The sequence below is a fragment of the Serinus canaria genome, chromosome 2 (genome assembly GCF_022539315.1).
Source record: "Serinus canaria isolate serCan28SL12 chromosome 2, serCan2020, whole genome shotgun sequence".
NCBI classification, from domain to species: Eukaryota; Metazoa; Chordata; class Aves; order Passeriformes; family Fringillidae; genus Serinus; species Serinus canaria.
Window position 1 is genome coordinate 143,209,613 of NC_066315.1, and position 22,530 is coordinate 143,232,142.

At 41.7% G+C, this 22,530-nt stretch overlaps 1 protein-coding gene across 1 annotated transcript; it reads right to left on the reverse strand.

Moving 5' to 3' along the window:
• Positions 1-1,893: 1,893 nt before the first annotated feature.
• Positions 1,894-22,530, reverse strand: OC90 (otoconin 90). Its single transcript, XM_050971043.1, has 14 exons — positions 22,495-22,530; positions 20,341-20,349; positions 18,647-18,716; positions 18,376-18,435; positions 17,953-18,127; positions 15,268-15,383; positions 13,742-13,870; positions 12,231-12,272; positions 11,830-11,886; positions 8,778-8,828; positions 6,407-6,553; positions 4,184-4,358; positions 3,084-3,190; positions 1,894-2,572 (listed from the first exon to the last, which is right to left on the reverse strand). The coding sequence occupies exons 1-14, from the start codon at positions 22,528-22,530 to the stop codon at positions 2,196-2,198; spliced, it is 1,551 nt and encodes a 516-aa protein (XP_050827000.1). The 3' UTR covers positions 1,894-2,195.

Genomic DNA, 22,530 nt, shown 5'->3' on the forward strand with positions numbered 1-22,530 from the left:
AAATAGAGATACTGGGAAAAAAGCTCAAAGGAATTAATGACAACATTGCCTGAACAAACTCATATTTATTTTGTTATTTCTCTTTTACCTGGTTGACTAAATGATCCATCCCTATCTCTGCAGTCAGAAAATTCAGCATAGTTGAGTGAATGTTTGCAGCACCATCAAGGTAGTAATAATTAGCAGAAAGGAATGGGAGTGTATTTTAAGCTGCAGTGTTCAGAGCAGCAGCACCACTCTTGTCAAAGAGATGAACTGATGTTATTGTTACTCTGCAGTGCAATTCATTCACCTGCTTACAGGCCAATTTTCCACATTTAAGCTAATCGTTTGTCTCACTTTCTCACTGCAATATTTATTAAAAATTCTGTGAATTGTAAAATAATTTTTCATCCGTGTAATAAAAGTTGCAGTGTAATGCAGATCTCATCCTCAGCATAGGACAAAAATGGGCATTTTGCAGTTTTAGCATTTTGTTTCAGTTCTGAGATGTCCTTTTTCTGTACAGCATAAAGGGGGAGTTAATTAAAATCTTGTCTGCAAATAGAATTTCTCATATCACATATTTAACCTCTGCCTTCTCTTAAAGAAAGTCTTTTTGTTCTGTTGTTTTTTTCACTAGGGTTGAAGATGTAGCCACTGGGATCCAGAGGGATTCACGTGACTAAATACCTTTGGGGTTTATTTTAGGAGCTTATGTGATGGAATTAGTTTGTTTGTGCTTTGGAGAAAGGGGCGGAGGGGAAGGGGTGGAAATGTTTGGGGTTTTGTTTGTTTAGGGTTTTGTTTGGGGAGTTTTTGCACTGTAGTAATCCTTTGCACTTTTAATGTAGGAAAAATACTGAAGGGGGCTTATCACCAGCCAGAAGTTTATCCAATATAAACTGCTCATCCAAGAACATTCACAGGCCTTTTCACCTGCTCTTCTCACACTGTTCAGTTCACACAGGATCAGATGCTGGGGTTTAGTGAACTGCTGCAGGATCTGGAAGAACACAGGCAGCATCTCTGCACCCAGCATGAGGGTACATGCTATAGTCATTGGATAGGAGGGATGCATGCTACAGTCATTGGTCTGTAGGAATACTTTGGTGACACAGTTCAGTCCTGTAGAACAAGATGATGGAGAAGAAATCCAGACCTTTCAGAGCAGCTGAACGAATCACTGGGAAGTTTGTAGCATCATTTTTTGTTCTAGGAAGTTTTGGTGAGTCATAGAATCATAGAATAGATTGGGTTGGAAGGGATCTTTAGAGGTTTGTCATGGCCTGATATTACACCTCTCTCCCTTCAAGTATGTTTTAAAGCCTATCAGTCACCCCTGTTAGCTCATGAGCAAAGACCCTCTTGCCCATGTGAGAAATATGAATGCCATGGGACACAAACAGATCTGGTGTTGTGCTGATCATCCTATTACCAAAAAACCCCAAATTCTGGCTCAGACATGGAGCCAGGACATGGAGTCAGGTATTGATAGACTGAGTCTGTCCATTCCTGCAAGGATAGGGGAAAAAATGACCTGTGCTCCACATTTCCTGATCAGCCATTCCAAGATGCTGAAGTCTCTTTTGATCACCCTTGGACTGCACATTGTGACTTCATCACCCCAACATGGAAGAGCAATAACAAGTAACAGTCTGAGGACTGTACCAGGCTGGGACGTTTCCTGCTCATGTCCTTAACTTGGGCCCCAGGGAGGGAAGAGGCTTCCCTAAGAGAAGGGTCTATTCAGCATTTTGGACCTTCTGTTGCCTTCAGAAGGGAGTCACACAGCAATAGCAGGAATGAGCAAAGGAACTTTCATGTAAATACTTAAGCTTTGCTTCTGGGTGTTTCCTGCTAAGCTCAGTAAAGGAAAAATGTCTGCAAAGGGAGTTGGAGTAGTTGCAGGTTGGTTTAATTGAAAACCTGGAATACTTGGACACCATCAGCAAGATCCAGTCTGAACCAAGTGCCCAGTTAACAAAAGTCAGTTTGATCATAACAGTTTTTACATTAAAAAATCAAGTGAAATTATATAGAACACTGTCCAGTAATTATTTAAGGTAATATCTGACCTAGACAGATGCTCCATGGTGCTGACCTCCCCGCAGTAAGGAGTTAATACAGCCTAACACCTAATCCTAGTCTATGATTATGTCACTTGTGTTCTGGAGAGTGCGAGGCAGTGTGTAGAGGATGAGGAGGGCAGGTACTCAGTGCCTGGCTGCTGTCCTGGCCCTTCCCAAGCCCCTGGAGGTGGGTGGTGTTCTGCCCTCAGGGTTATCTGCCCTGGTGTCCCCAGTTCTGGCGTTCCCCATGTGCTGCCGCGTCCCTCTCCTGGCTCTCCGCAATCTGCCCCGCTGGGCTCCTTCCTCCTCACTGCTCTCCTCGGAGCTGGAAGCCCCTGTGCCTGTGTGGGTGCCTGCTGCAGGCCTTTCAGCAGACTCCCCTGGGCAGGAGAGCTTCTCCTCCCGGCAGCCCTGCCCGTGGGGCTGCTTCAGGCTCGTGTTGAAGAAGGCAGAGGCCATGCACTCGGCCGCGGCCGTGTCGCAGGCACAGAGGAGCTTCTCACACGCGCTCCGGCCAATGCCTGAAAGAGAAGTTTCACAGTTCATCTCTGAAAGCTGTTGAACTTACTTCATGTATAATTTGCCACTTCATGTATAATTTTACTTACTTACTTCATGTATAATTTTATTTTTGAAAATAAAATTTTCAAATCTACCATGAATTTTAGACTCCGAAGTCACCATTAATTACCTAAACAAAAGCCTGACACCAGGGTGCTGGGCAGTGGAAGGTTCTGCTGGCTTTAGTTGAATTTGTGAATGTAAAGACACAAATAGCTGACTTCTGACAATAATTGTAAAATGTCTGAATGTAATTTTCTCAGCCTGACCTGGTCACATACACATCAGTGTAATAACCTTTGTCTCAACTAGGATAAAAGTTTAAATTTATAGTAAACATTGCTATTTTTTTGTAAGCTAAATATTTCTGTCTCCATACTCAGCTCTAGCAGCTCTGTCATAATGTCACTCAGTCTATCATGTTGATACACTGTCATCAGGACATGAGAATTTCCTCTCACACAAGCTTACATTTTGGTGTGTGATGAAAACATACAACTTCAGATCTCAAATTTCTTTCTGCGTGGCATCCAAGTTTCTTAACTTGCTCCATACAGCAGTGATGAGAGAAGCAGCATCTAAAATAAAAAGTAGAAGTAAATGGAAAATACTTAGTCTTCCTGAATGTCAGAACACACAATTATTTATCTGTCTTTATTTTCAGTGCCCATTAAAACTAAAAAATTTTAGTTTTCATACCCTGGAATTTTTTTTCTATTAATAACAAAAATCAACCTAAGCTGTTCCTACTTTCTTCCTATATTTGTTCCTCCTTTCACTTTCCTCTTCCTAATTCTTTTCATGTCATGTTTTTAACAGGAGTGTGTTTTAATTTTAAGACACAATTGCAATTTGCCTAGTCTGCCATGAGAAGTGTCTTCCAGTATTCAAATCTTGGCTGGAAATCTGAAAACTGTGTCATGATACCCAGAGCACGCCATCATCTAATCCAATTTTTCATGCCTGGGCTGTCTTGTTTGTGTATGAGTGCAGGAAAAAGGAGTGTGCTCTACTTGGACCTGATGTGCCCCAACTGTTCTGAACTTCATCAGAGGAGGAGATTTTTAGCTGTAAATACAACACTCCCAGAGGTGCTTTTATTTGTGGAATTCTCTGCATTGCCCCTCATGGTCAGCCCTGCTGGCTCTTGGCTGCAGCTCCAACAGGACTTTGCTCCAGCTCTGCTCCCTTCTGGAGGACAGTGTGCCCTTGGGTGGATGTTCATTCTTCTCTTCAGAAGGCACTTTCCAAGCCACCTCTTAGTCAAGTGAGCCTTATCCTCCTCCCTTTGATGTACTCCTCCTTCTGCTCTGCTCACCTCCCAATCGTTCACCTTCCTTATTTGGAGTTAGGAAGTCCTCTCCAAAATATTGGCACAGCAATAGAACGTGGTTTAGTCACATTAGAGTATTTGTGTTTTATGTATTTAAGTGGACTTTTTTTCCCCAAATTGTGACTTGACTACTGCTCCATAGCCAAACAATGCCCAGAAAATGATGTACTGATCTTCCTTGGTCCATGGGCACCGCAGTAACACCCACACTTAATGGCACATACAGAGGAGCCCACACCTGTCCAGTGCATCGATGGGATCTCCTCTTCCATCTTGGCCACAATAGCAGCCATAGGACTCAAATTCCTCTGGGCATCTCTCAGTTAAGCAGAACAGCATTTCTCCAAGCTGGGGCAGCTCCCTCTCCACTCTTCCACGTCCTCCCTCTTGCAGAAAGGTCAGTCGCTCGCACACTGCAAAGCAAAGTTGTTATTTGACACATCATCTTTTCACTGCTTCAGGGCTCTCTTGTGAAGATAGAAGTGTTTCCAGAGCTACTAGAATCTTTGAAGGACAACATTTTATCACCTCTAAATTACTGCTTCAGTCCATGAATTATGGTTCTTAGAGTACTGCTGACTGAGCAAAACAGCAAAACGGCAAAGCAGTTTAAAGGCGAGAGAGAATCCTATGAAGATAGAACATACAAGTCAACTTGGACTGCAATGGGAATACTTAGCAGTCCTTTGTAATCCTTCATAGGTAATTTTTTCTTTTGGAATATTCAAACTCAGCTGAGTATTCAGTGGTTTCTGTCTTGGTGATTTGGAAAATAGAGTCCTAACCTCTTGTGCTTCCACAGTGATAGCTGGGCAATGACCATGTTTTGCTGAAGGAAACAATATTTTTTTCTGTTCTCATTTGAAATATAGTCCAATTTGAGCTGCAGTGCCCCTAGACCAAATGCAGGAGTGATCTGTTGTAATGGCTATTGTGCTGCTGAGGGTTTGGCATCACCAAATCCCAATCCTAATGTCTCTGTGGCTCCCTCTACTCAGGAAGAGCTGACATTATGGGAATTAATTAATAAGATTTGAAAAAACACAATGTTCCATATCAGTAAAAAGACATCAAAGGGACCTGTTCTGGGACTTTGCTGGGGAAAGGATGTAAGAGACTGATGCAGGAGAAGGAGGGAGGCTGATTGCAGAAGGAGGGAGGGAAGGCTTCTGTTCCCTCTGCATCCCCCCTTCTCCCTCGAGTAATCCCATCTTCCCTTCTGCAGCTCTAGACTGATTCCCTGCCCCTGTCAGGGTCAATCCTGGATTACTGTTTCCAACAGGAAATTCTGCCCATGTGCCTTCCTGGATCTTGATTCATTCATGTTAAATCCCAGAATAAATCACAGGCTCAGGAAATTGATCTGTGCTCTCTAAAAGCTGGTATTTTAAAATTGTATTTCCCAGTTTGGTAAAAGGTGGGGTTGATTCTTCTGCTATTTTCAAGTTCCAGGAATGCTTCTCTCCATTGGGAAGCCTAAAAAGATGGATGGGACAGTCCTTGAATGTGGATTTATAGCCATGACAGGTCTGAAATGTCTTAGGATCTCTGGGATCCCCGAATAGGAATCGGAACAGAATCAGAAATGGTGAGAAAAAGTCTGACTGGCAAGACTGTGGCAAAAGGTCAGAAGGAAGAGCAGGAAAATTCCTATTGCTGCTGCTGCTGCTTATAAAACAAAGCAAATTAAAGGTGAGATTAAATGACTTCCAATAAACAAAAGCAGGGAGAAACATTCCCTGAGCTCATTTTAGATACTGCACTATATGAAAAAAAATTCCTTACAAGCAAATAATTAGTTTTTATAAGTGTTACTGACAGCATATTGGCAGAAGAGGTTAAAGTGATGGAAGCTTCTGCAGATGTCTTCACCTCCTCTTCTTCTAAATACCAATACCTGTGTGCTAACTGGTTTAAACTAACAATAATATTTATATGTAATACATACCTGCTTTTAATACAGAGGTTGCTGAGTATTTCATCAGATGTATTGGGGAAAAAGCCCTTTATTTACCTTTTCCTGCAGGTCCTCTCTCAGACCGTCCCAGGCCCAGAGCTATGGCAGAGGAAGTGGTGCTCAGGCCACCCTTTGCAGGGCTTGTCTCTGGAGAAGACAAATGCATAGATTAGACTTGTGAAGGTAGAATATCTCTTCTTTCAGGAGTGTGTGTCCAAAAGTGCATATTCTAGACTATTATCAACTGCAGCCTTCTAAAATGTGTTCATTCTTAGTGGGAGGCTGTTTATTAGAGTTAGTTGGCTTTCCTGGTCAGGTGGCAGTGAGCTGCCCTTTCCAGGGCAGTCAGTGCTATTCATCCTGTATTGTATGCAACCTCCAGATTTAAATAACAAAACGGTTTCATTCTACATATCCATGAAAAATGATGACTTCTCACATAGCTGTAGACAGGAATAGGGGAGTGGTCTAAATTAGAAAAGGTGTAATTCATTTTTCACTTGCCTTTTCCTTTTGTCCTTGCAGGTGTGCCTGCAGGACTCCTGTTGGTGGGGACAATTTTGACTTGCATTGAGTTACTGTCTCCTGGGAATGAGGCTGGGGAGGTGGTTATCTCTTCCACTGGGACCAAAGCTTCCACAAATCCATCTTCTTCTGAATAAGCAGAAAAAAGAAAGCAGAAGAAGAAACAGAAAATAAACAGCAAGATTTTAATTTTAGATAGCTGGTGAGAGTAATATCCTCAGGCAGAACCAGTGTGAATTGATGGTCATAGAGAAGGAGTATCTGAGAGGAAAATTGAAAAAAAGCAGAGCATCCACATTGGTCATTTATGCACATCTCTTGCCTTTCAGAAGATAGGACTGTGGTTAACTATGACCAATTTAACTGCTGATTGGTTTTGGTTTTTTTAAATTCTCTATGTACTGACACAAAGAGCTTTGCCAGGTGCTGAAAATCATGTTTGCTGCTTAGTCAGCTGTACTGAGATAAAGTAAAAATGAGATGTCATTTGCTGAGTAAATTGCTTTAAAAGTGTCTGTTCACCTGAAGTTTCTAAAACTGAGAGTAACATCAGTGAAAGAAGGGAATTATTTGATTGATGAAGAGCTGGGTGACTGAAGGGTTCACTGGGTTGTAACCACAAGGGAATATTGAGGGCAAAATAAGTTGAAAAATAATTATTTTCAGGAGATTCTTTATAAAAAAAATATTTTGGTATTTCTTTTTAGATTATCTGACACTTTATTGTTGATCAGGAATGTTTTGTTGAATTTGGAGGTACTTAAAATCTTTTTATACCTTTTTAATATAAACTAATTTGTAAATGAAAACACTTATCAAATGGCTTCATTTCCTTTTCTAAATGGCAATGTGAACCATGTGGCATTCACAAAATAAATACTTTTAAAATACTAATGGGCATGTATTTTCATATTTTTAATGCTTTCTTTTTGAATTCTTTGGCTGAATTTATTGACTGGACTAAAATTCATTAAGCTTGTCCCTCTGATGTTCTGATTTTAGTATGTGTTGAAAATAACCTGTCACAGGATAAGAGAACAGATTAAAAGAAATTAAAGCACTTCTAAGAACACAGCAACCATGAAAGGTGGCAGAAAGGGATCAATAGTCACACACTGGTTTTGATAGCTCAGCAAGGTGCACATTTTCTGCCACTTTGTTTGGCAGTGAAATGTTGAAATGAAAGTGATTCCTGCTGGATGTAAAAAATAAAACTAGAGTTTGGGAAATTCTACACTTAGCTAAGAATAGATATCACAAATAATCTCCTGGGAGCTATGCAGACATAAAACACAATACACAGATTTTCTGGTACATTCAAGTTAATGTAGGAGAGCATTTAGTGCTTTTGACCAGTGCTTAGTACAGCAGTGCTGAATCCATTGAGGTGGGAGACAGGGATATTGTTCAGACAGTGTAATCAGAGTCAGAAAATGACTTCTTTCTACTCTCCATATGCAGTTTTCTCTGACATTTTTCTGGTGGATTTCAGCCTGCCTGGATAATCTTTCTACACAAAAGGGGCCAGAGGAAACTTCCAGATCTACCAAGGTGCTCCATTTTCAGCCGTGCCTGCTGGTGAGGCTGTGCTCAAAGCACAGACACCTGCAAAAGCTGGAACAGGTTTTAGACTGGGAGAGAGTTCCATGAAATTATCTGTAATAAAGGAGAAGGCAAAATCAAAATAAACCCTTCTGGCAGCAGATGCTGTGAATGTAATTTACAGAAACAATCATTATATCATTAAACCTTATGTGAAGAGGCTTTCAGAAACACTTGGATGAGGAGTGCAAATGAGTGGCTGGAGGCAAGGAACAGCTAATGCTTCTCAGCCAGGTTTTATTGTTTGTGTACCTGCTATCAGACCCTGAGCTAAATTTGATTCTCTGGCAGCCCTGTTGCTACCATGCACAGAGTTTTAACTGTGGTGCTTTTAGATGAAAAATTGCTGTGTTAGCCAAAAAAAAGAGGAAAACTGAGGGTCACTGACCTTTTATTGAGAGGATGGGGGGAGCAGGAGCTGTGCCTCTGTGGTCCCTTGAGGTAACTGTACAAAAAACAGAGGCATCATGGTAGTGACCTGCCAGCTGAATTTCTGCCATGCATTTCTGAAATTACTTTGACTTAAAGCATTATAAAGCTTAACCAAACAGCCTGGATTTATAAGGATGGTAATTAGGAGAAGCAATGTGTTTTGCTGAAGGATGTGCAAGTCAGCAGAAGAAATATTATCCAGAAATCCTGTGCTGAAGATTTTTGACTGTGACACCACAGAGCTTCATAAATGAAAATCCATCTCCACCTGTAGTCAAGAGTGCCAAATTTGTCAGCAAAATTTAATGACTCTTACCTCTGGCTTTGGAAGTTGCCAAGACTCTGTCACGGGGCTCAAAAGAAACCACTGTTGAAAATAGAAAATATAAACTCAGGAAACACATTGCCAGCACAGTTATGAACAGCCAGGCTGCTGAGAAGAGCTTTTTCTGAAAACAGAAGATACAGACATAGCATGGAGAGACATTTGCCTGGTTTTCTCAGTGGGTATTGATAGTTGTAGACAAAGTGATGCTCATAAATTAATCTCATTGCATGCAAATAATTACATAGCACTAGCACAGGATTCTGTGATCCTATGAAAGAAGTGTAAATATGGCTGAATTGGGAAATTCAACATTAAGTCCATTTGACAGACAAATAGACTAAACAGGACTAGGTCTGGCATCCCAGTGTTGTGCACAGAAGGATACTGGGCTCCTTGTGAGCATTTTGTGTTTCCCTGCACTGAGAGTCAGGTATGGATGGGCAGCCATAAGTCCAAATACCTCCCTGACCTTGAACTTGTTTCCTTTACCTGATAAAATGATTTTCATTTGTCTGCTGCCTTTTGACAAATTATAAAAATAGCTATCAAGTGATCTAAAAAATCATCTCCACATTTTTTTCTGTATTGTTAGGATGTTGCAATGTGAAGAATAACTTGTTAAGTCCTTTGAATGAGTTTCTCAGTGATACTTAGCTTTGGTTTAATGAAACTTCTACAGTTGTCAATGTTGAAGATTCTTTGGGCTTAAAGAGGAAGACAACTGGTTAAATAATAAGTGGTTCTCTAAATGTTTCCTTCAAAGACTGATTAGCAACATTATCTACATTGTTTTCAGCTTTCTAAAATTCCTAATACAGGTTTTTGTTTGTTGGTAATACTTGGAACCTTGTGATGGACTGTGCCTCATTAGGGAGCAGGAGTTGGTTTTTTAGGAAGTAAAACATTGTTTCAGAAGTGCAAATGCAGGTGCTCTCATTCCTTCAGGGGCTCTGTTTTCTATTTCAAAGTGTCCCAGAAGCAGGTAGAAAAACATGAACCAACACTGGAGCTGCTGCTAGGCGAGAATGAAAAATATTGTAAAAAACTACTTTGATAATCCAGGAGAGCTGTGAAGGAACAGCCAGCACTTACATTCAGCATAAAGCCTTTTCAGGTACCTACACTTGTGCATGTGCTGCTATTTAAAAATATAAAAACCAGATAAACCCACAAACCTTTAAATGTCAGAAACATTGTTTTTTAAAAGAAAAAAAAATTCCATGTGGTTTTTATTATTCCAGATTCACACTTAGGGCAATGGCACACGCAGAGGGGCACACTAAAGCTTGAAATCAGGTTCTTAGGTTCTCAAACAATCCAGTTTTCCACCTCTCCCTGTGCAAGCTGGAAAGTGTCCCTGCCCACAGCAGGGGATTAGGAATGAGATGATCTTTAAGGGCCCTTCCAACACAAACCACTCTGGGTTTCTCTCTCTGATTTCCTGGGTTAAGCAGTGGCCTGGTTGCACATGTCAGTGCTTGTTGCTTCTGTGCTTGGCAGATTTAGGGTCTATGAACAGAGAATCATGGAATCATCAAGACAGGAAGAGACCTTCAGATCACCCAACCCAGCTGTCAGCCCAGCCCTGCCCCTGTGACCCCCAAACCACATTGCCCAGCACCAGATCCAGGTGCCTCTTAAACACCTCCAGGGATGGTGACTCCACAACTTCCCTGGGCAGCCCATCCAATGTCTGAGCACCTGGACAGTGAAAAAATTCTTACTAATATCTGATCTGAATCTCTCCTGTCTCATCTGAAGGACATTTCCTCTGATTGTTTCCCTGCAGGCACAGCAGAAGAGACTGACACCCACCTCACCCCACCCTCCTGTCAGGTGGTTGTAGAGAGCAGTGAGGCTCCCCTGAGCCTGCTCTTCTCAAGACCAAACAAACCCATCTGCCTCAGCCACTCCTCATAAGAACTGTTCTCTTGTCCTCTCATGAGCCTTGTTGCCCTTCTCTGGACACACTGCAGCCCCTCAATGTCCTTTATGAGGTGAGGGGCCCAGAGCTGAGCACAGCACTCGGGGTGCAGCCTCATGATGCTGAGGGGTGATCACTGCCCTGGTCCTGCTGGTCACACTGCTGCTGGCACAGTCCAGGATGCCCTTGGCCTTCTGGAACCCCTGGGCACACACTGGCTCCTACTGAGGCAGCTGTGCACCAGCACCCCCAGTGCATTTTCCAAACAGCTCTGGTGCCACTTCTCCCTTAACAGCAGTGTGGCTTTGCTTGTGATGGAGCCACTAAACCAGAGAGCAGCAGCTAAACTGGGTTAAAGTCCAAGACTGGTCTCCCTCTCTGCTTCATATCTTGGCCCTCCCAGAACTACCAAGGGCTTTGGGTGCTTCTGTCCCTGGCAGTGCTCACCATTCAGGCAAGAGGAGAACAGATTCTCACTGCAGCAGTGAGGTTTTGCAAGTACCCACTCCTTAGAAGACAACCTGATTGTAGAAGACAACTGATTGTAGCAGAAAAAAAAGAAGAAGACTTCCATGAGAACCACTTGGCCTTGCTGTTTGGAGACCCACCAAGGAGGCTCCAGAGTGAGGAGGTTTCAGCCTGGATCTCTTCATTACAAGTAAATAAACTAAAAATTGGTGGCTCATTGGCACAAACCATGCTCAGAATTTCCTCGTGCTACTGCTTGATCTTAATTAATTCACTATCTTTTAAAGATAAGAGTATGCAATTGGCTGTGGGTCCAGTGGTTGGCACCCACAGAGGGCATCTCTGCCAAACAGCTCACCTGCTCCAACCTGTGTTCCCAGGGAAAAAAGGCTGTTTTGATGAAAACAGGTTTTGTTGTACAGCATTCATTCTCAGCCCTTGGGAAACTCACTGTAAACACTGGTTAAAAACATCACATGCACAAATTGAAAAATTGCACCTTCCCATTCAATCTTGAACTCCATCACCAAAACATTACATCTAGTTTTACATCAGTCCTTTTAGAAAGGCAGAAAGAAAGCAACTATCTTGTATTCTCTCAGCTTTTGGGAGCTGCAAGCAGAGCTTTTTTCACTCTAAGTTGCAAACCTTCTTCCACAGAGGCAGTCACAGCTCGTGTTTCATCAGTCCCTTGATGAACCAACGCTGCAAAAAGAAAAATTTTTTTACTCCAGAAGCTCATGGCTTAGGGTGCTCCTTAGGCTGTATCCTGGAATAACATGATCAGAGTCATCAAAAAGGAACTCATTTCTAAATATTATTGTGATTGCAGCAGCAGTATTAAAATATTGCTTTAGTATTTATACGAAACGCTATTGAGCTACATGCAGTATAATAATAGAAAATAATCCCATGAGTTTCAACCTCAACAAGAGGAATCAGCTGGCAGTCAGCACTCTTTAGATTCCCATTTCTTCAGCTTCTTTTTCTGAGTATAAGCTGGTCTCAATTTAATGCATTCCAGACAAAGAATTACAGAGGTGACCTACCCTCCATGTGTCGTGTTGTCAGCTCTCTCTTGCTGGTTGTTTCTGAAAGAGAAAAGTCTCTCATAAAGTGTGAGAAGGGGATTTTTTCACTGTTTGATCTGACCAGCACAAATCAGGAGTACCTTGAATGTATTCCTATTAAAGATTTGGTCAAATACATGCCCATTTCACTAATTTTTTCTCTGTAATAAAGAACCTACCAAAATCCTTTGCCTATGGATTCATCAGATAGGGTTGGCTTTTTCCCCAAAGTCACAACTGGACAGAACAGCTACACAGAAGGATTACAACATCAGTGAACATTAAGTGAAAATGTTTCATTCAAAGTTGCTTTTTTTTCTCTTCATCAAGAAATATAATCCTCATCAAGAAACATAATATAGTTTAAAATTAGCAGAGGCATCCAGTGAACTAAAATGGAATCTGTTTTTATCAGCAGTGATAAAATCAGCATGATTTTCCTGTTAGCACTGGACAATTTCCCCTTTACTTTTGGTGTGTTGGATCCACCATACTGTACATCAGGGACATCTGATCCCAGTAGAAGATTGTTGTCTTAAAAAAGGACAAAAGCTGGCTTTGATGCAAACCTTCCTGGGGCATTTTCTTCTCCCTTGATGCATTCAGGAGGGTATGCACACATCCAGGGTGTGATTCTGGTGTGTCTGTCTGTCCTTAGCACTGGAGGCTGTGACTCTGACCCAAAGTACTAGAAAAGCTAATGCTGCTTTTTCACATCTCCCTCACCTTGGAGACCCAGAGCTCCTGCCCCTGCCATGCTCTGATAGCAATCCATATGAATTAAGTTTGTAATCCAGGCCTGTTCCCACAGGGCATTTGGCATTTGTTCTTGCGGGGCTGTAATTTCAGCTACAGAGCACAAATCACTGTGTGACCACGGGGATAAACCTCCCCTTCATCCTTAGCAGGGCTTTTGCCTTCCAGAATAGAAACCAAGTAACTGAACAGAGTAAGCCTGGTTTTGCATTTCCAGTCAGTCTTTTAATGGTTTAAGGGAAGATTTGGGTTAGCAATATTTCCAGCATTTCCTGCTAGTGACATCACCACAAGTATCACTCATTTACTCCAGATGGCAGAAGCTTCCTGAAGAAAAAAATTCTTCTCATCTAACTGGAATTTCCCTGGTGCAGAGGTGTTCTTTGCACCCTGTGCACCTCCAGGAAGGTCTGGCTGCATCTTCTCTCCACACCCCACTGGATACTGAGAACTGCACAAAGATCCCCCCAAGCCTCCTCCTCTTTCCTCATGGGCTCCAGCCCCTTCCCCATCTCAGAGGCCTCTCCTGGCCCTGCTCCAGGACAGCAATCAGTCTGCCACCACCTTCTCTCCTGGTATTCACCCAAGGAGCACTAAATGGACAGGACATGTGAAACAGAGACCAGATCTATGGTAGGAAAGCACCCAGCTCCTGCTTCATTCTCTTTGGGTCATGTTTGGTGCCAGCAGAAAATCTGGCAGGAGGGGGCACTGGGTCAGATCCCCTTTATTACCTGTAACTGGAGATGGGCAGGAGGAGACATCCAGCCCATTCAGGGAGGAGTTGATCTGGGCATTCACAAAGCATTCAATGGCATCTTTGTCACAGGTGCAGAGGAACTGTTCACAGGGATCCACAGACTCTGGAAATGAAACAGAAATCCAAACAAGGCACTATTGTAAAATCCTTTCCACCTTCTACTTTTTCCTCCCTGTGAGGTTTGTGTCTGTATTTTGTCTGTCCAAACCTATTTATACTGTGCTTCTCCATGCAAAACATGGACAGGTTTCATAGTCCAGTTCTTGTTTTAAACACCAGTCCATGCAGCCTGGCATGGCTGTCAATAGATTATTGCCTCTTTGGTTGTGCCTGCAGAGTATTGAGGACTGCAGAGCAATGCTCTATTCTTCCATGGAAAGTTTAATGCAGCTGATGCTGCATTTAACATTTCACAGACTTCATTAAAATATTCCTCCTAACTCCAAGAACTCACAATCCACAATTCAAGACTTTCATGGATATGTGATTACTCCTTATAAAGAATCAGAGAACCTTAGAACAGCTTGGATTCAAAGGTGTGAGAAACCTCATGTCATTCCATGCCCTGCCATGGGCAGGGACACCTTCCACTAGCACAGGTTGCTCAAAGCCCCATCCAACCTGGCCTTGAACACTTCCAGGGATGAGGCATCCACAACTTCTCTGGGCAACCTGTGCCTGTGCCTCACTGCTCTCAAAGTTAAAAATTTCTTCCTGACACAAAGGATATGAAACAGTACCCCATGAAATACTATTTTCCCTCTTCCAAAATTTCCTACATTTCAGAGTTTAAAAAAACATTGACTTTTTATAGCTGTCACACTTCTATTTTCTATTTGTGATGGGGACTGTATAGAAAGAGTTTAAAAAGCATAATTAATGCTTAAATGCACTTGGACAACTAGAGATTGGCCTAAATAACAAAAATGGTTTTAATTTGAAGCAAGAAATGATAATTGGATCAGATTGTTGCTTAAATAGGACATAAGGGTATTAGTTTGGAAATTTTGCTCCTCTTTGCTGGTATCCTCAAACTATGTTCTAGCATATGGTCTTTTTTGAGAGCCAAAACTTGATGAAAAATTATATTACATCTTCTTAGGCATTAAAGAACCCCACTCTTGCCAGGCCTGTACCAGCATTGCATGGAGTAGCTCCTGTTATAACACACAATTTCTGCCCTCACTGGTGATAGTGCTGTTGCTGAGGAGTGTGTGTGACCCTCTGAACAAAGAATTTTCCTCTAAGTGCAGGAAAATCAGGCCTGGATGCCTCAGAAGAAGATTGTTTTTCAGGTCTCTCCTCAGCATCTGATGTGTGGAGTCATCTCCAGCAATGCTGAGTGGGCTTGCAAAGTAAGGGAAAGCCCAGGAAGAGGCTGCCTGTTGGAGGAGCTCTGGGAAGGGGAGTGATTAACTTGTCTATGACTCTTCATGGGTAGACCAGAATGAACTTCTGGTGAGGCTCCAGTGTCAAGCTCTTTTGACAGGGCAATCTCACCACAGGTCAGGTTTTTAGTAGAGCAGCTGCTGACATCTGCAGAAATCTTTGATGGGTCCCACGTGCACTCCATCTCCAGCGCTTCCTCGTAGCATCTGCGGTGCTGAAAACAGCACCTGAAAGAGGAAATGACAGAGAGCTCAAGCCTGTCAGTTTGATCCCCAGACAAGAGAAATGCCAAGTGCTGCCTTTCCCTGAGTCAGGGTGGCAGGATAACCATGGCTGCATGCAGAACTCCATGGTGGGAGCAGGTCTGCCTGCTGTGGGTGACCAAGAATTTCTGTCCTGCTGTGGTTCCTGGGTGCTTGCAAGGACTTTACAGGCACTCCATGTAAGAAATCCACTGCCAGTGCACAAACACTTCCCCTCAGCACTGCCAGGTCACTGACAAGCAAAGCCCCACAAGTCAGCCCTAGAGATCTGGGCTGTCCTGTCCCAACTTTCCTCACTGCAGATTTGGAGAACTAAACTGAACCTGGCGCTCATGGAGGGTTAATGGCTCTTTGGCAATGTGAATTCCTGTGTCTCATTGGGACTATATAAATACATGCAGATTTCTGCTCTATTTCTTGAACTTCTATGCAACAATCACAATTGAAATGCACCATTTAGCCATGGGAAAGGGCCATGAAATATTTTTCTCACACTGGAGTAAAACAGTTTTCTCCTGCCACTATACATCACAGGCAGTCAGAAACCTTGTGTTTTCCTGCCTCCCTGCTGTCCTGCCAAACTCAAATTGCCTACAGGACCACTTCAGCTTTCAGTAGGAATAAAAAGTCAACTAAACCAACAGGTTCTTCTTCAATTCTCTCCTCTCTTCAGCTCTTTGTACAGAAAAATCATCTCCACAACACCTCTGTGCACTGACATCAACCGTAAATGAAACTCCCAGGAAAACACAAATCATGTACCCCAGGTAAAATTGTTACCTAGATGAAACAATCTTGCTGTTAGACTCAGATTGAAATACCCTCATTTCAGAGAAATGGACTCAAAACACTGCTCTGTTATTGAGTTACATTTGTCCTGGACAATGCTGAATGCAAGGACAACATGAACCTCCAAACCCAGCATCTGCTGCCAGGAAGGCTGACACCTGCTCCTTGCCAGGCTCCCTTCTAAGGAGCCCTTCTACATGCTACACATGCACTTTTTCACCTCCTCTATCTAGAAAGAATTTCATATTAAATCACTGACTGTATCAGTAAATAATTATCACAACGTTTTATTTGTCTTCACAACCAGAGAAGGAGTCCAAGGAATGTATCTGAAAAAAAGTGAGGGCAAATAACATTCACCAAAAACTCCTGATGGCTCCTCTGCACCACAAATTCTACTGTGCCTTGTTCCAGGGATGAGGCTGAAATCTGTGTGCTCCATCAGGAACAGGGTTTTGAACACTTAACTGGTGATGTCTCAACACTCTCCTGACTCTACCTGAGATCTAGTGAGGTGTTAGCATCTAAAAGCTCCTCTAACTGCATAGGAAATCTAACACAAACTCTCTGCACTTCATGTTTGTTTGGAGATTCACAATTACATCAACATTTACTGCAACAGTTAATCCAAAAATTCACTTATTTTCCCTTTGCAAACAGGGAAGGGATTGTTTCCCTGTCATTGCAAGACATGGATTGTCTTCTGGGCCTGCTTCTCTTCCACAAAGTCTGTGGAGGCTCCTAATTTAGATATGACAATGAGCTACTCTGGGAAATGGGAAAAGGTTGCTCTTACAGGCACTAGTACTTTCACATGCCTTAAAAACCTGCTGTGAGGCATTGAGCCCTTTTCTGTGGAACAGAAGTGGCACAGGCAAGCCCCAAGATTTGCAAAACTATTTTCTAAGAAATAAAATCAGTGGAAAAAATTGCAACACTGTGGGAACTGTCTCTGGGAGAGGGAGGCAAGCCAGTTTGGAGGCTCCCTTGAACCAAGAGCACATCTCTGTCAGTGGCAAAGCAATAATCAGTCTCTGTGTGCTGCAGATGGCAGCAGGAATTCTGTGCTGATAGGGAAACCTCACCCCAGGGCTGCAGAACAATTTGTAAATACAAACTGGCTGTGTGGGTGATTCTCAGGACAAACCTGCTGATGGATGTTTCTGCAGTCTCTGGGTTTGTGCTGCTCTGCACTCAAATGAAGCTGAGTGAAGCAAGAGCCCAGGTTATCAATCCATTGAACTGACTCCGGCTCCCATTTCAGGATGTCATCACAATTGTTCAGAAAACCTTTCACAGAGAAGTTCCATGGCTTTTTTCCAGTAGCAGGGTTAAATCTCCATTTTCCCAGCCATCCCATGCTGCAGAGTGGATGGATCAATTTCCACCTATCTATAGGCTTAGCCCTTTCTGAGCCGTTGCTGTCTTCACTCAGGGAATGAATACATGACATTGTTGGAAAACCCATTTTCTTCACAGGCATGGATGCATCTTGATTCTCTTTGAATTTCCTTTCACATCTCCTGCTGATATAATTAAACAACTGTTTGACTGTCCTGGCCCTCAGATTACATTTTCTCTCACTAGAGCCAGATGGTGTGGGTCTCACTTACCCCCAAATAAATCTATCTTTTTATTACTGTTTCTAAATAATTTATACAGGTGTTATGCTTTGGGTAATCAGAGCATGAGGGCGTTTCTTGCCAGTCAGGGCAGAAAAGGACCTCTCATGGATGTGACTTACTCATCAGCTTCATCCACGGGGAGCCCTTCCATCTCAAACCGGCAAGAGCAGCCATAGTCCTCGAAATCCCGGGGGCAAAACCCAGTGGCACACTTCATTTTGTTGACAAAGTTGAGAAGGGCAGGGAAGTTGGTGAAGATGGACTGTAACCAGGTGAAGTGAGAACCCAGGCAGTCTGGAAGGAGAACAGCCATAAAAGACCTGGTAAGTGGAGGTGAGGCAGGTGTGATGTTTGCAGGAGCACAGAGCCCAGACCAGGCAGTGACACTGGGCAGTGCTTGGCACTCAGCAGTGTTTAGTGTTACAGTGGGCTTTGGGGAGACCTGCATCCACAAAAATCCCTGTTTCAGCTTAGTAAATATATAAACCAAACCCCACAGGATTTCTATTCAGAGCTAAAGCACAACTGGAACAGGTACGTACCAAAAAATAATGCAACACTTTCCACATTTTGAAAGACTCCATTGAAGAGTGTGGCATTGTCTAAAGGAAAATAAACAAAACAAACAAACAATGCTTATTTTTAAAAAGTTCTTTTCTTCCCCTACCAGACTTCCCCTAGTCTCACTTAGTTGTTAAAAAATTTGAGATGAGTCCCTAGCTATTTGCTCACACTTCCCTGGGGTGCTTCTGGAGTACAAGGATTCCCATTGCCATGCAATATTGCAGAAAGTAAAGCTTAAACCTTTCTTACTCAAGATCCTTTCAGGTGTGTTAAGCAGCTCTGGCAGGAATGCTGGTGGCTCCAGTTCTTGGCCACCTACCTCAACAAATAAATTTGAGAAGAAAAAGGTTTAAATGTAAAAAAAAAGCCAACCAACCAACCAACCAACCAACCAGCAGCAACAACAACAACCAAAAAAACCAAAAAACCAAACCAAACCAAACCAAAACAAAAAAAAATTCCCAAAAGATCACAGTTAACCAGCAACATATATTTCCTTATGACACACTGCAGGCATTTTGAATTCCTTCATATATTTCATAAGCTGATTTATCAAAAACATGAAGCACTTGCTCAGCTCCACCACCCCCTGGGAAGCCCAGAACTGTACTGGTGTGGACTGGTGTGTACTGGTAACTCACACCCCCTTCAGCTCAAAACCCAGTCTCTCTTGAGCAGGTGTTGCTGCTGAGGATGAACTAACCCTTGTCTTCCTGTTCTCATCTGAACAGTAGCCTTTTCTGGGACAAAATAGTAGAATTATATAAAATTGTTTAGTGCCCACCTATGTCCCAAGCACTCTGTAACCCTGTGCTATATGGTGAAGCAGGGTTATTTGAAGTGATCTGGTTTTTCTAAGTCCATCTTGGCTATTGCCATATTGCCTCATGGTCTCTCTTCCTATAACTCTCTATATTTTAAATTAATTATCTCTTATTCCTTTTGAAGATGACATGGTAGGTTTGGCATCTTTTCAACACTTCCACTTTTTCTGTTGGCCAAATCCTGAATTAGAGTAAAATCTAATATTTGTTCTCTCCCTTCCCATTTTTAATCTGTTTTTTTTTTCCTCTGCATGATTTCAGAAGACAGTGCATTACTTTGGATTTATTTAACCTTGTTTTTTTAAAAAAATGTAGTAAGTACAGGATATTTGCTGTCTCAAAATCTATATATTTAAAACTGAAAAAGCCCATAGTGTTAAATTCATGGCATAACTTTTGTCTCAGAATAACTGGCATTAGGAAAGCTGTCCTTTTTCTCTAAAAAAATTCTGGGAAAGAGCTGACAGTTGTCTTGCTCATCTGTTACATTTTCCTGCAATAAACATAGGTGTAAAAGAGGGAAGCAGAGTAATGGGGTTTTTAGATAGGAGGCTTAACTCTATGCTTAGTAAAGCATTAAGAAAAATAGGATTTTTCTTTTTTTTTAAAGATCATATATAGGTGCTTTCTCAGGATGTCGACAACTTTTGTGATGCGAACAAGATTTTCATGGTAATACTCATATCCTCCCAGCAATTAATTTCTCAAGTTCAGTTGCAGAATATGGGCATAGGATTGAGTGAGTCAGGAAGAGGTGCTTCCTCTTGTGTTATTCTTTTTCCTGAATAGTTTGGTCACAATGAAAAGCCTTTAGATAAAGAGCAATCCATCAAAAGTGTCCTTCTCTGCAGCAGGACTAAGGGCAGCAAATTGCTTTCCACAAACCAGAAGAAGCCTCCCAATAAAGGCTGGTCTTTTCACAGAACTGTAACAAGTCTGTTGGAAGCTTCATTGCCACGGGGAATTCAGCTTCAGGCAAAACAATGGCATGCCTTGCAAAAAAGCAGCATTGAGTGCTATACTTGTACACATGCTTCTAAAGAAAAACTAACCCTTATTTTCTGGCTTAAAGCCTGTATTTCCTCTGCAGTGACAAACATCACCTGGGCCAGGTTCTGCCAAGTGCAACTGGAAGCAGGTTTGACACACTGCCTACCACCACAGCTCAAACTAAGTGTTTGAAGAAGAGCCATTAATCATTTGGTCCTTTCAGCAAAATGTTTGGAAAACATGAAAATCTCATAGAGTTGAAATGTGTCAGAGGAGAAAATTGACAAAACCATATTCCAGGGGTACTGGAAGCTGTGGTTGCTCCACTATCCTTCACTTGCAATTAGTTCTTCTGAGCAAACTGAACTGTGTACACCCAATTAACACAGAAATGTTTGAAGTTCCCCTGGAGAGGAGTGTCTGCTCAGCAGTTTGGTAAATCATTGGCTCTTCAAATCCTATAATTACAAAGAAAAACTTTTTTAATTGTCACCAAGTCAAGATCAATGAACCAATGTTTGCTAACAAGATTGCTCACTTTTGTTTAAAGTGGGGGTGGGAGGAACAAGGAGAAAACACTTTCTGGAGTAATTATTCTCTTTTCCTCTTTTGTTATCATGTATTTGGAAATACTGTCCTGTGTAATTCCCTGTAGAGGTAGTGAAAGATTTCACTATAAAAATCAATTCTTTAAATCCCAGAAGATCCTTGGGATGCCAACTTGTCTCACCTCTCTCCAAAACCTGCTAAAAAATTCAGTACATTTTGAAGAGACTCCTGTATGAGACATCAGCTCTTGGGCTTTCCCATTGTACCCCTTATCTATGGAATTTCTTTTAATGGTATGTTACATATAAAATTGTTTCTGCACTGCATCTGAGATTTTCCTACCTGAAAACAGTTTTCTGAAATGCTGTATAAAAAAAGCCCATTAAAAAACATCACTGCACCTCCAGTTGTCTTTTTCAGCCATGGCTCACTAAAATGTCCTAATACAGGGCATGGATGCATTCCTTAAAATCCTTGGGAAGCAAAAACTTCGACTGTGCCAGAAAAAGTCAGGGTGCAGCAAACCCAAACTCTTTGATTTATTCAAGGTAAACGACATCAACTCCTCTCAAAGATGCTATTTTGTGCACAGATATTTGCTTTAGTCTCAAAGCAGAGATCAGTGGAATAAATCCCACAGAAATATAAATCAATAATCCTCCCCAAACCTAAATGTGGTAACACTTTAAATATTCATGTTCTGATTGTATTTAGCTAAGGGGAAAGAATTTAAACACTGTTTCACAGCCTTTTAAGGGTTGAGGGATTTTTTTTTTCATGTTTTGTCATAAAAATGTATGAATGTCCAGATATTTTTGAGTGCAGTATCAATATAAAAATATATATATTTAAAATAGATAGTGCAGGCATTTTGGCATTTGCTGTCACTGCAGTGGGCAATGTGAATATTCTCTCTGATTTCTCTCTATATAGTAAGAGTCTTAAGGTTCAGCTTCATAATTTTAGCCTGTATGCTTTGTGTTAGACCTGTTTAATTTCTGAGCTGCACTGCAAACAACCCCTCAGAGGAGAAGCAACTGGTGAAGCTGATGAAGGTCAGTGCTGAATTTTTCCATGCTGGGATCCTGAGTTTTCTCTTCCCTTTAGAAATATCCCCATGGATTGACCAGAAATGGTGAAAGACCTTCTAAGAGTCCATCTCTTCACTTGCACATCATAACTCTTACTGACATTCCTAGACAGGGCAGAGACTGCAGAAATTTGAGATGTTTGCCCATCCCTGACTCGGAGAAGTTCATTCACTCATGACAATAAAATCTAAAGAGTAAAATGAAGAAAAAGCTATTCATACTAAAATTCAAAAGAGGAGCTTTAGGTGGACATGGGTTCTATTTCAGGATGTACTGAACAGTTTGGAGAATTAAGACAATACAAATGTGTTTAATGAGTAGAATCTCTTTATATGAAACTTATAAATTTGGAGTCTTAATGGCTTAAATAATGACAAAGTGCTAGCAAAAAGAAGTTGCAATTTTTTGGTTTATTTTTAACCCCACTACATATTTTGTTGCTTCACTACAAGTCCTGAGAAAAATATTTTATGAGTACTTCATAAAGAAATGTCTTCAAGTGCATTTGGGTGTCAAACACCAAAATTTGAGCAGAGAGAAGGTGTGTTTCTAAAGGACTGTTTCCAAATCCTCATACTTAAAATAATATTTTGACAAAATATCTAATAATCATAAAAATACATTGCCACTTACCACTGTCCACCACCATGGACATGGACACCAGCAGAATTACAATCAT

Excerpts from the sequence above, each read along its gene's own strand:
- OC90 (XM_050971043.1), bottom strand. The coding sequence starts at position 22,530 with ATGATTGTAATTCTGCTGGTGTCCATGTCCATGGTG. Across the intron at positions 12,273-13,741 it reads CTGCCCATCTCCAGTTACAG|AAACAACCAGCAAGAGAGAG; the intron begins GTAATAAAGGGG and ends TTTCTCTTTCAG. Across the intron at positions 2,573-3,083 it reads TTTTCATCACACACCAAAAT|GCATTGGCCGGAGCGCGTGT; the intron begins GTAAGCTTGTGT and ends CTTCTCTTTCAG.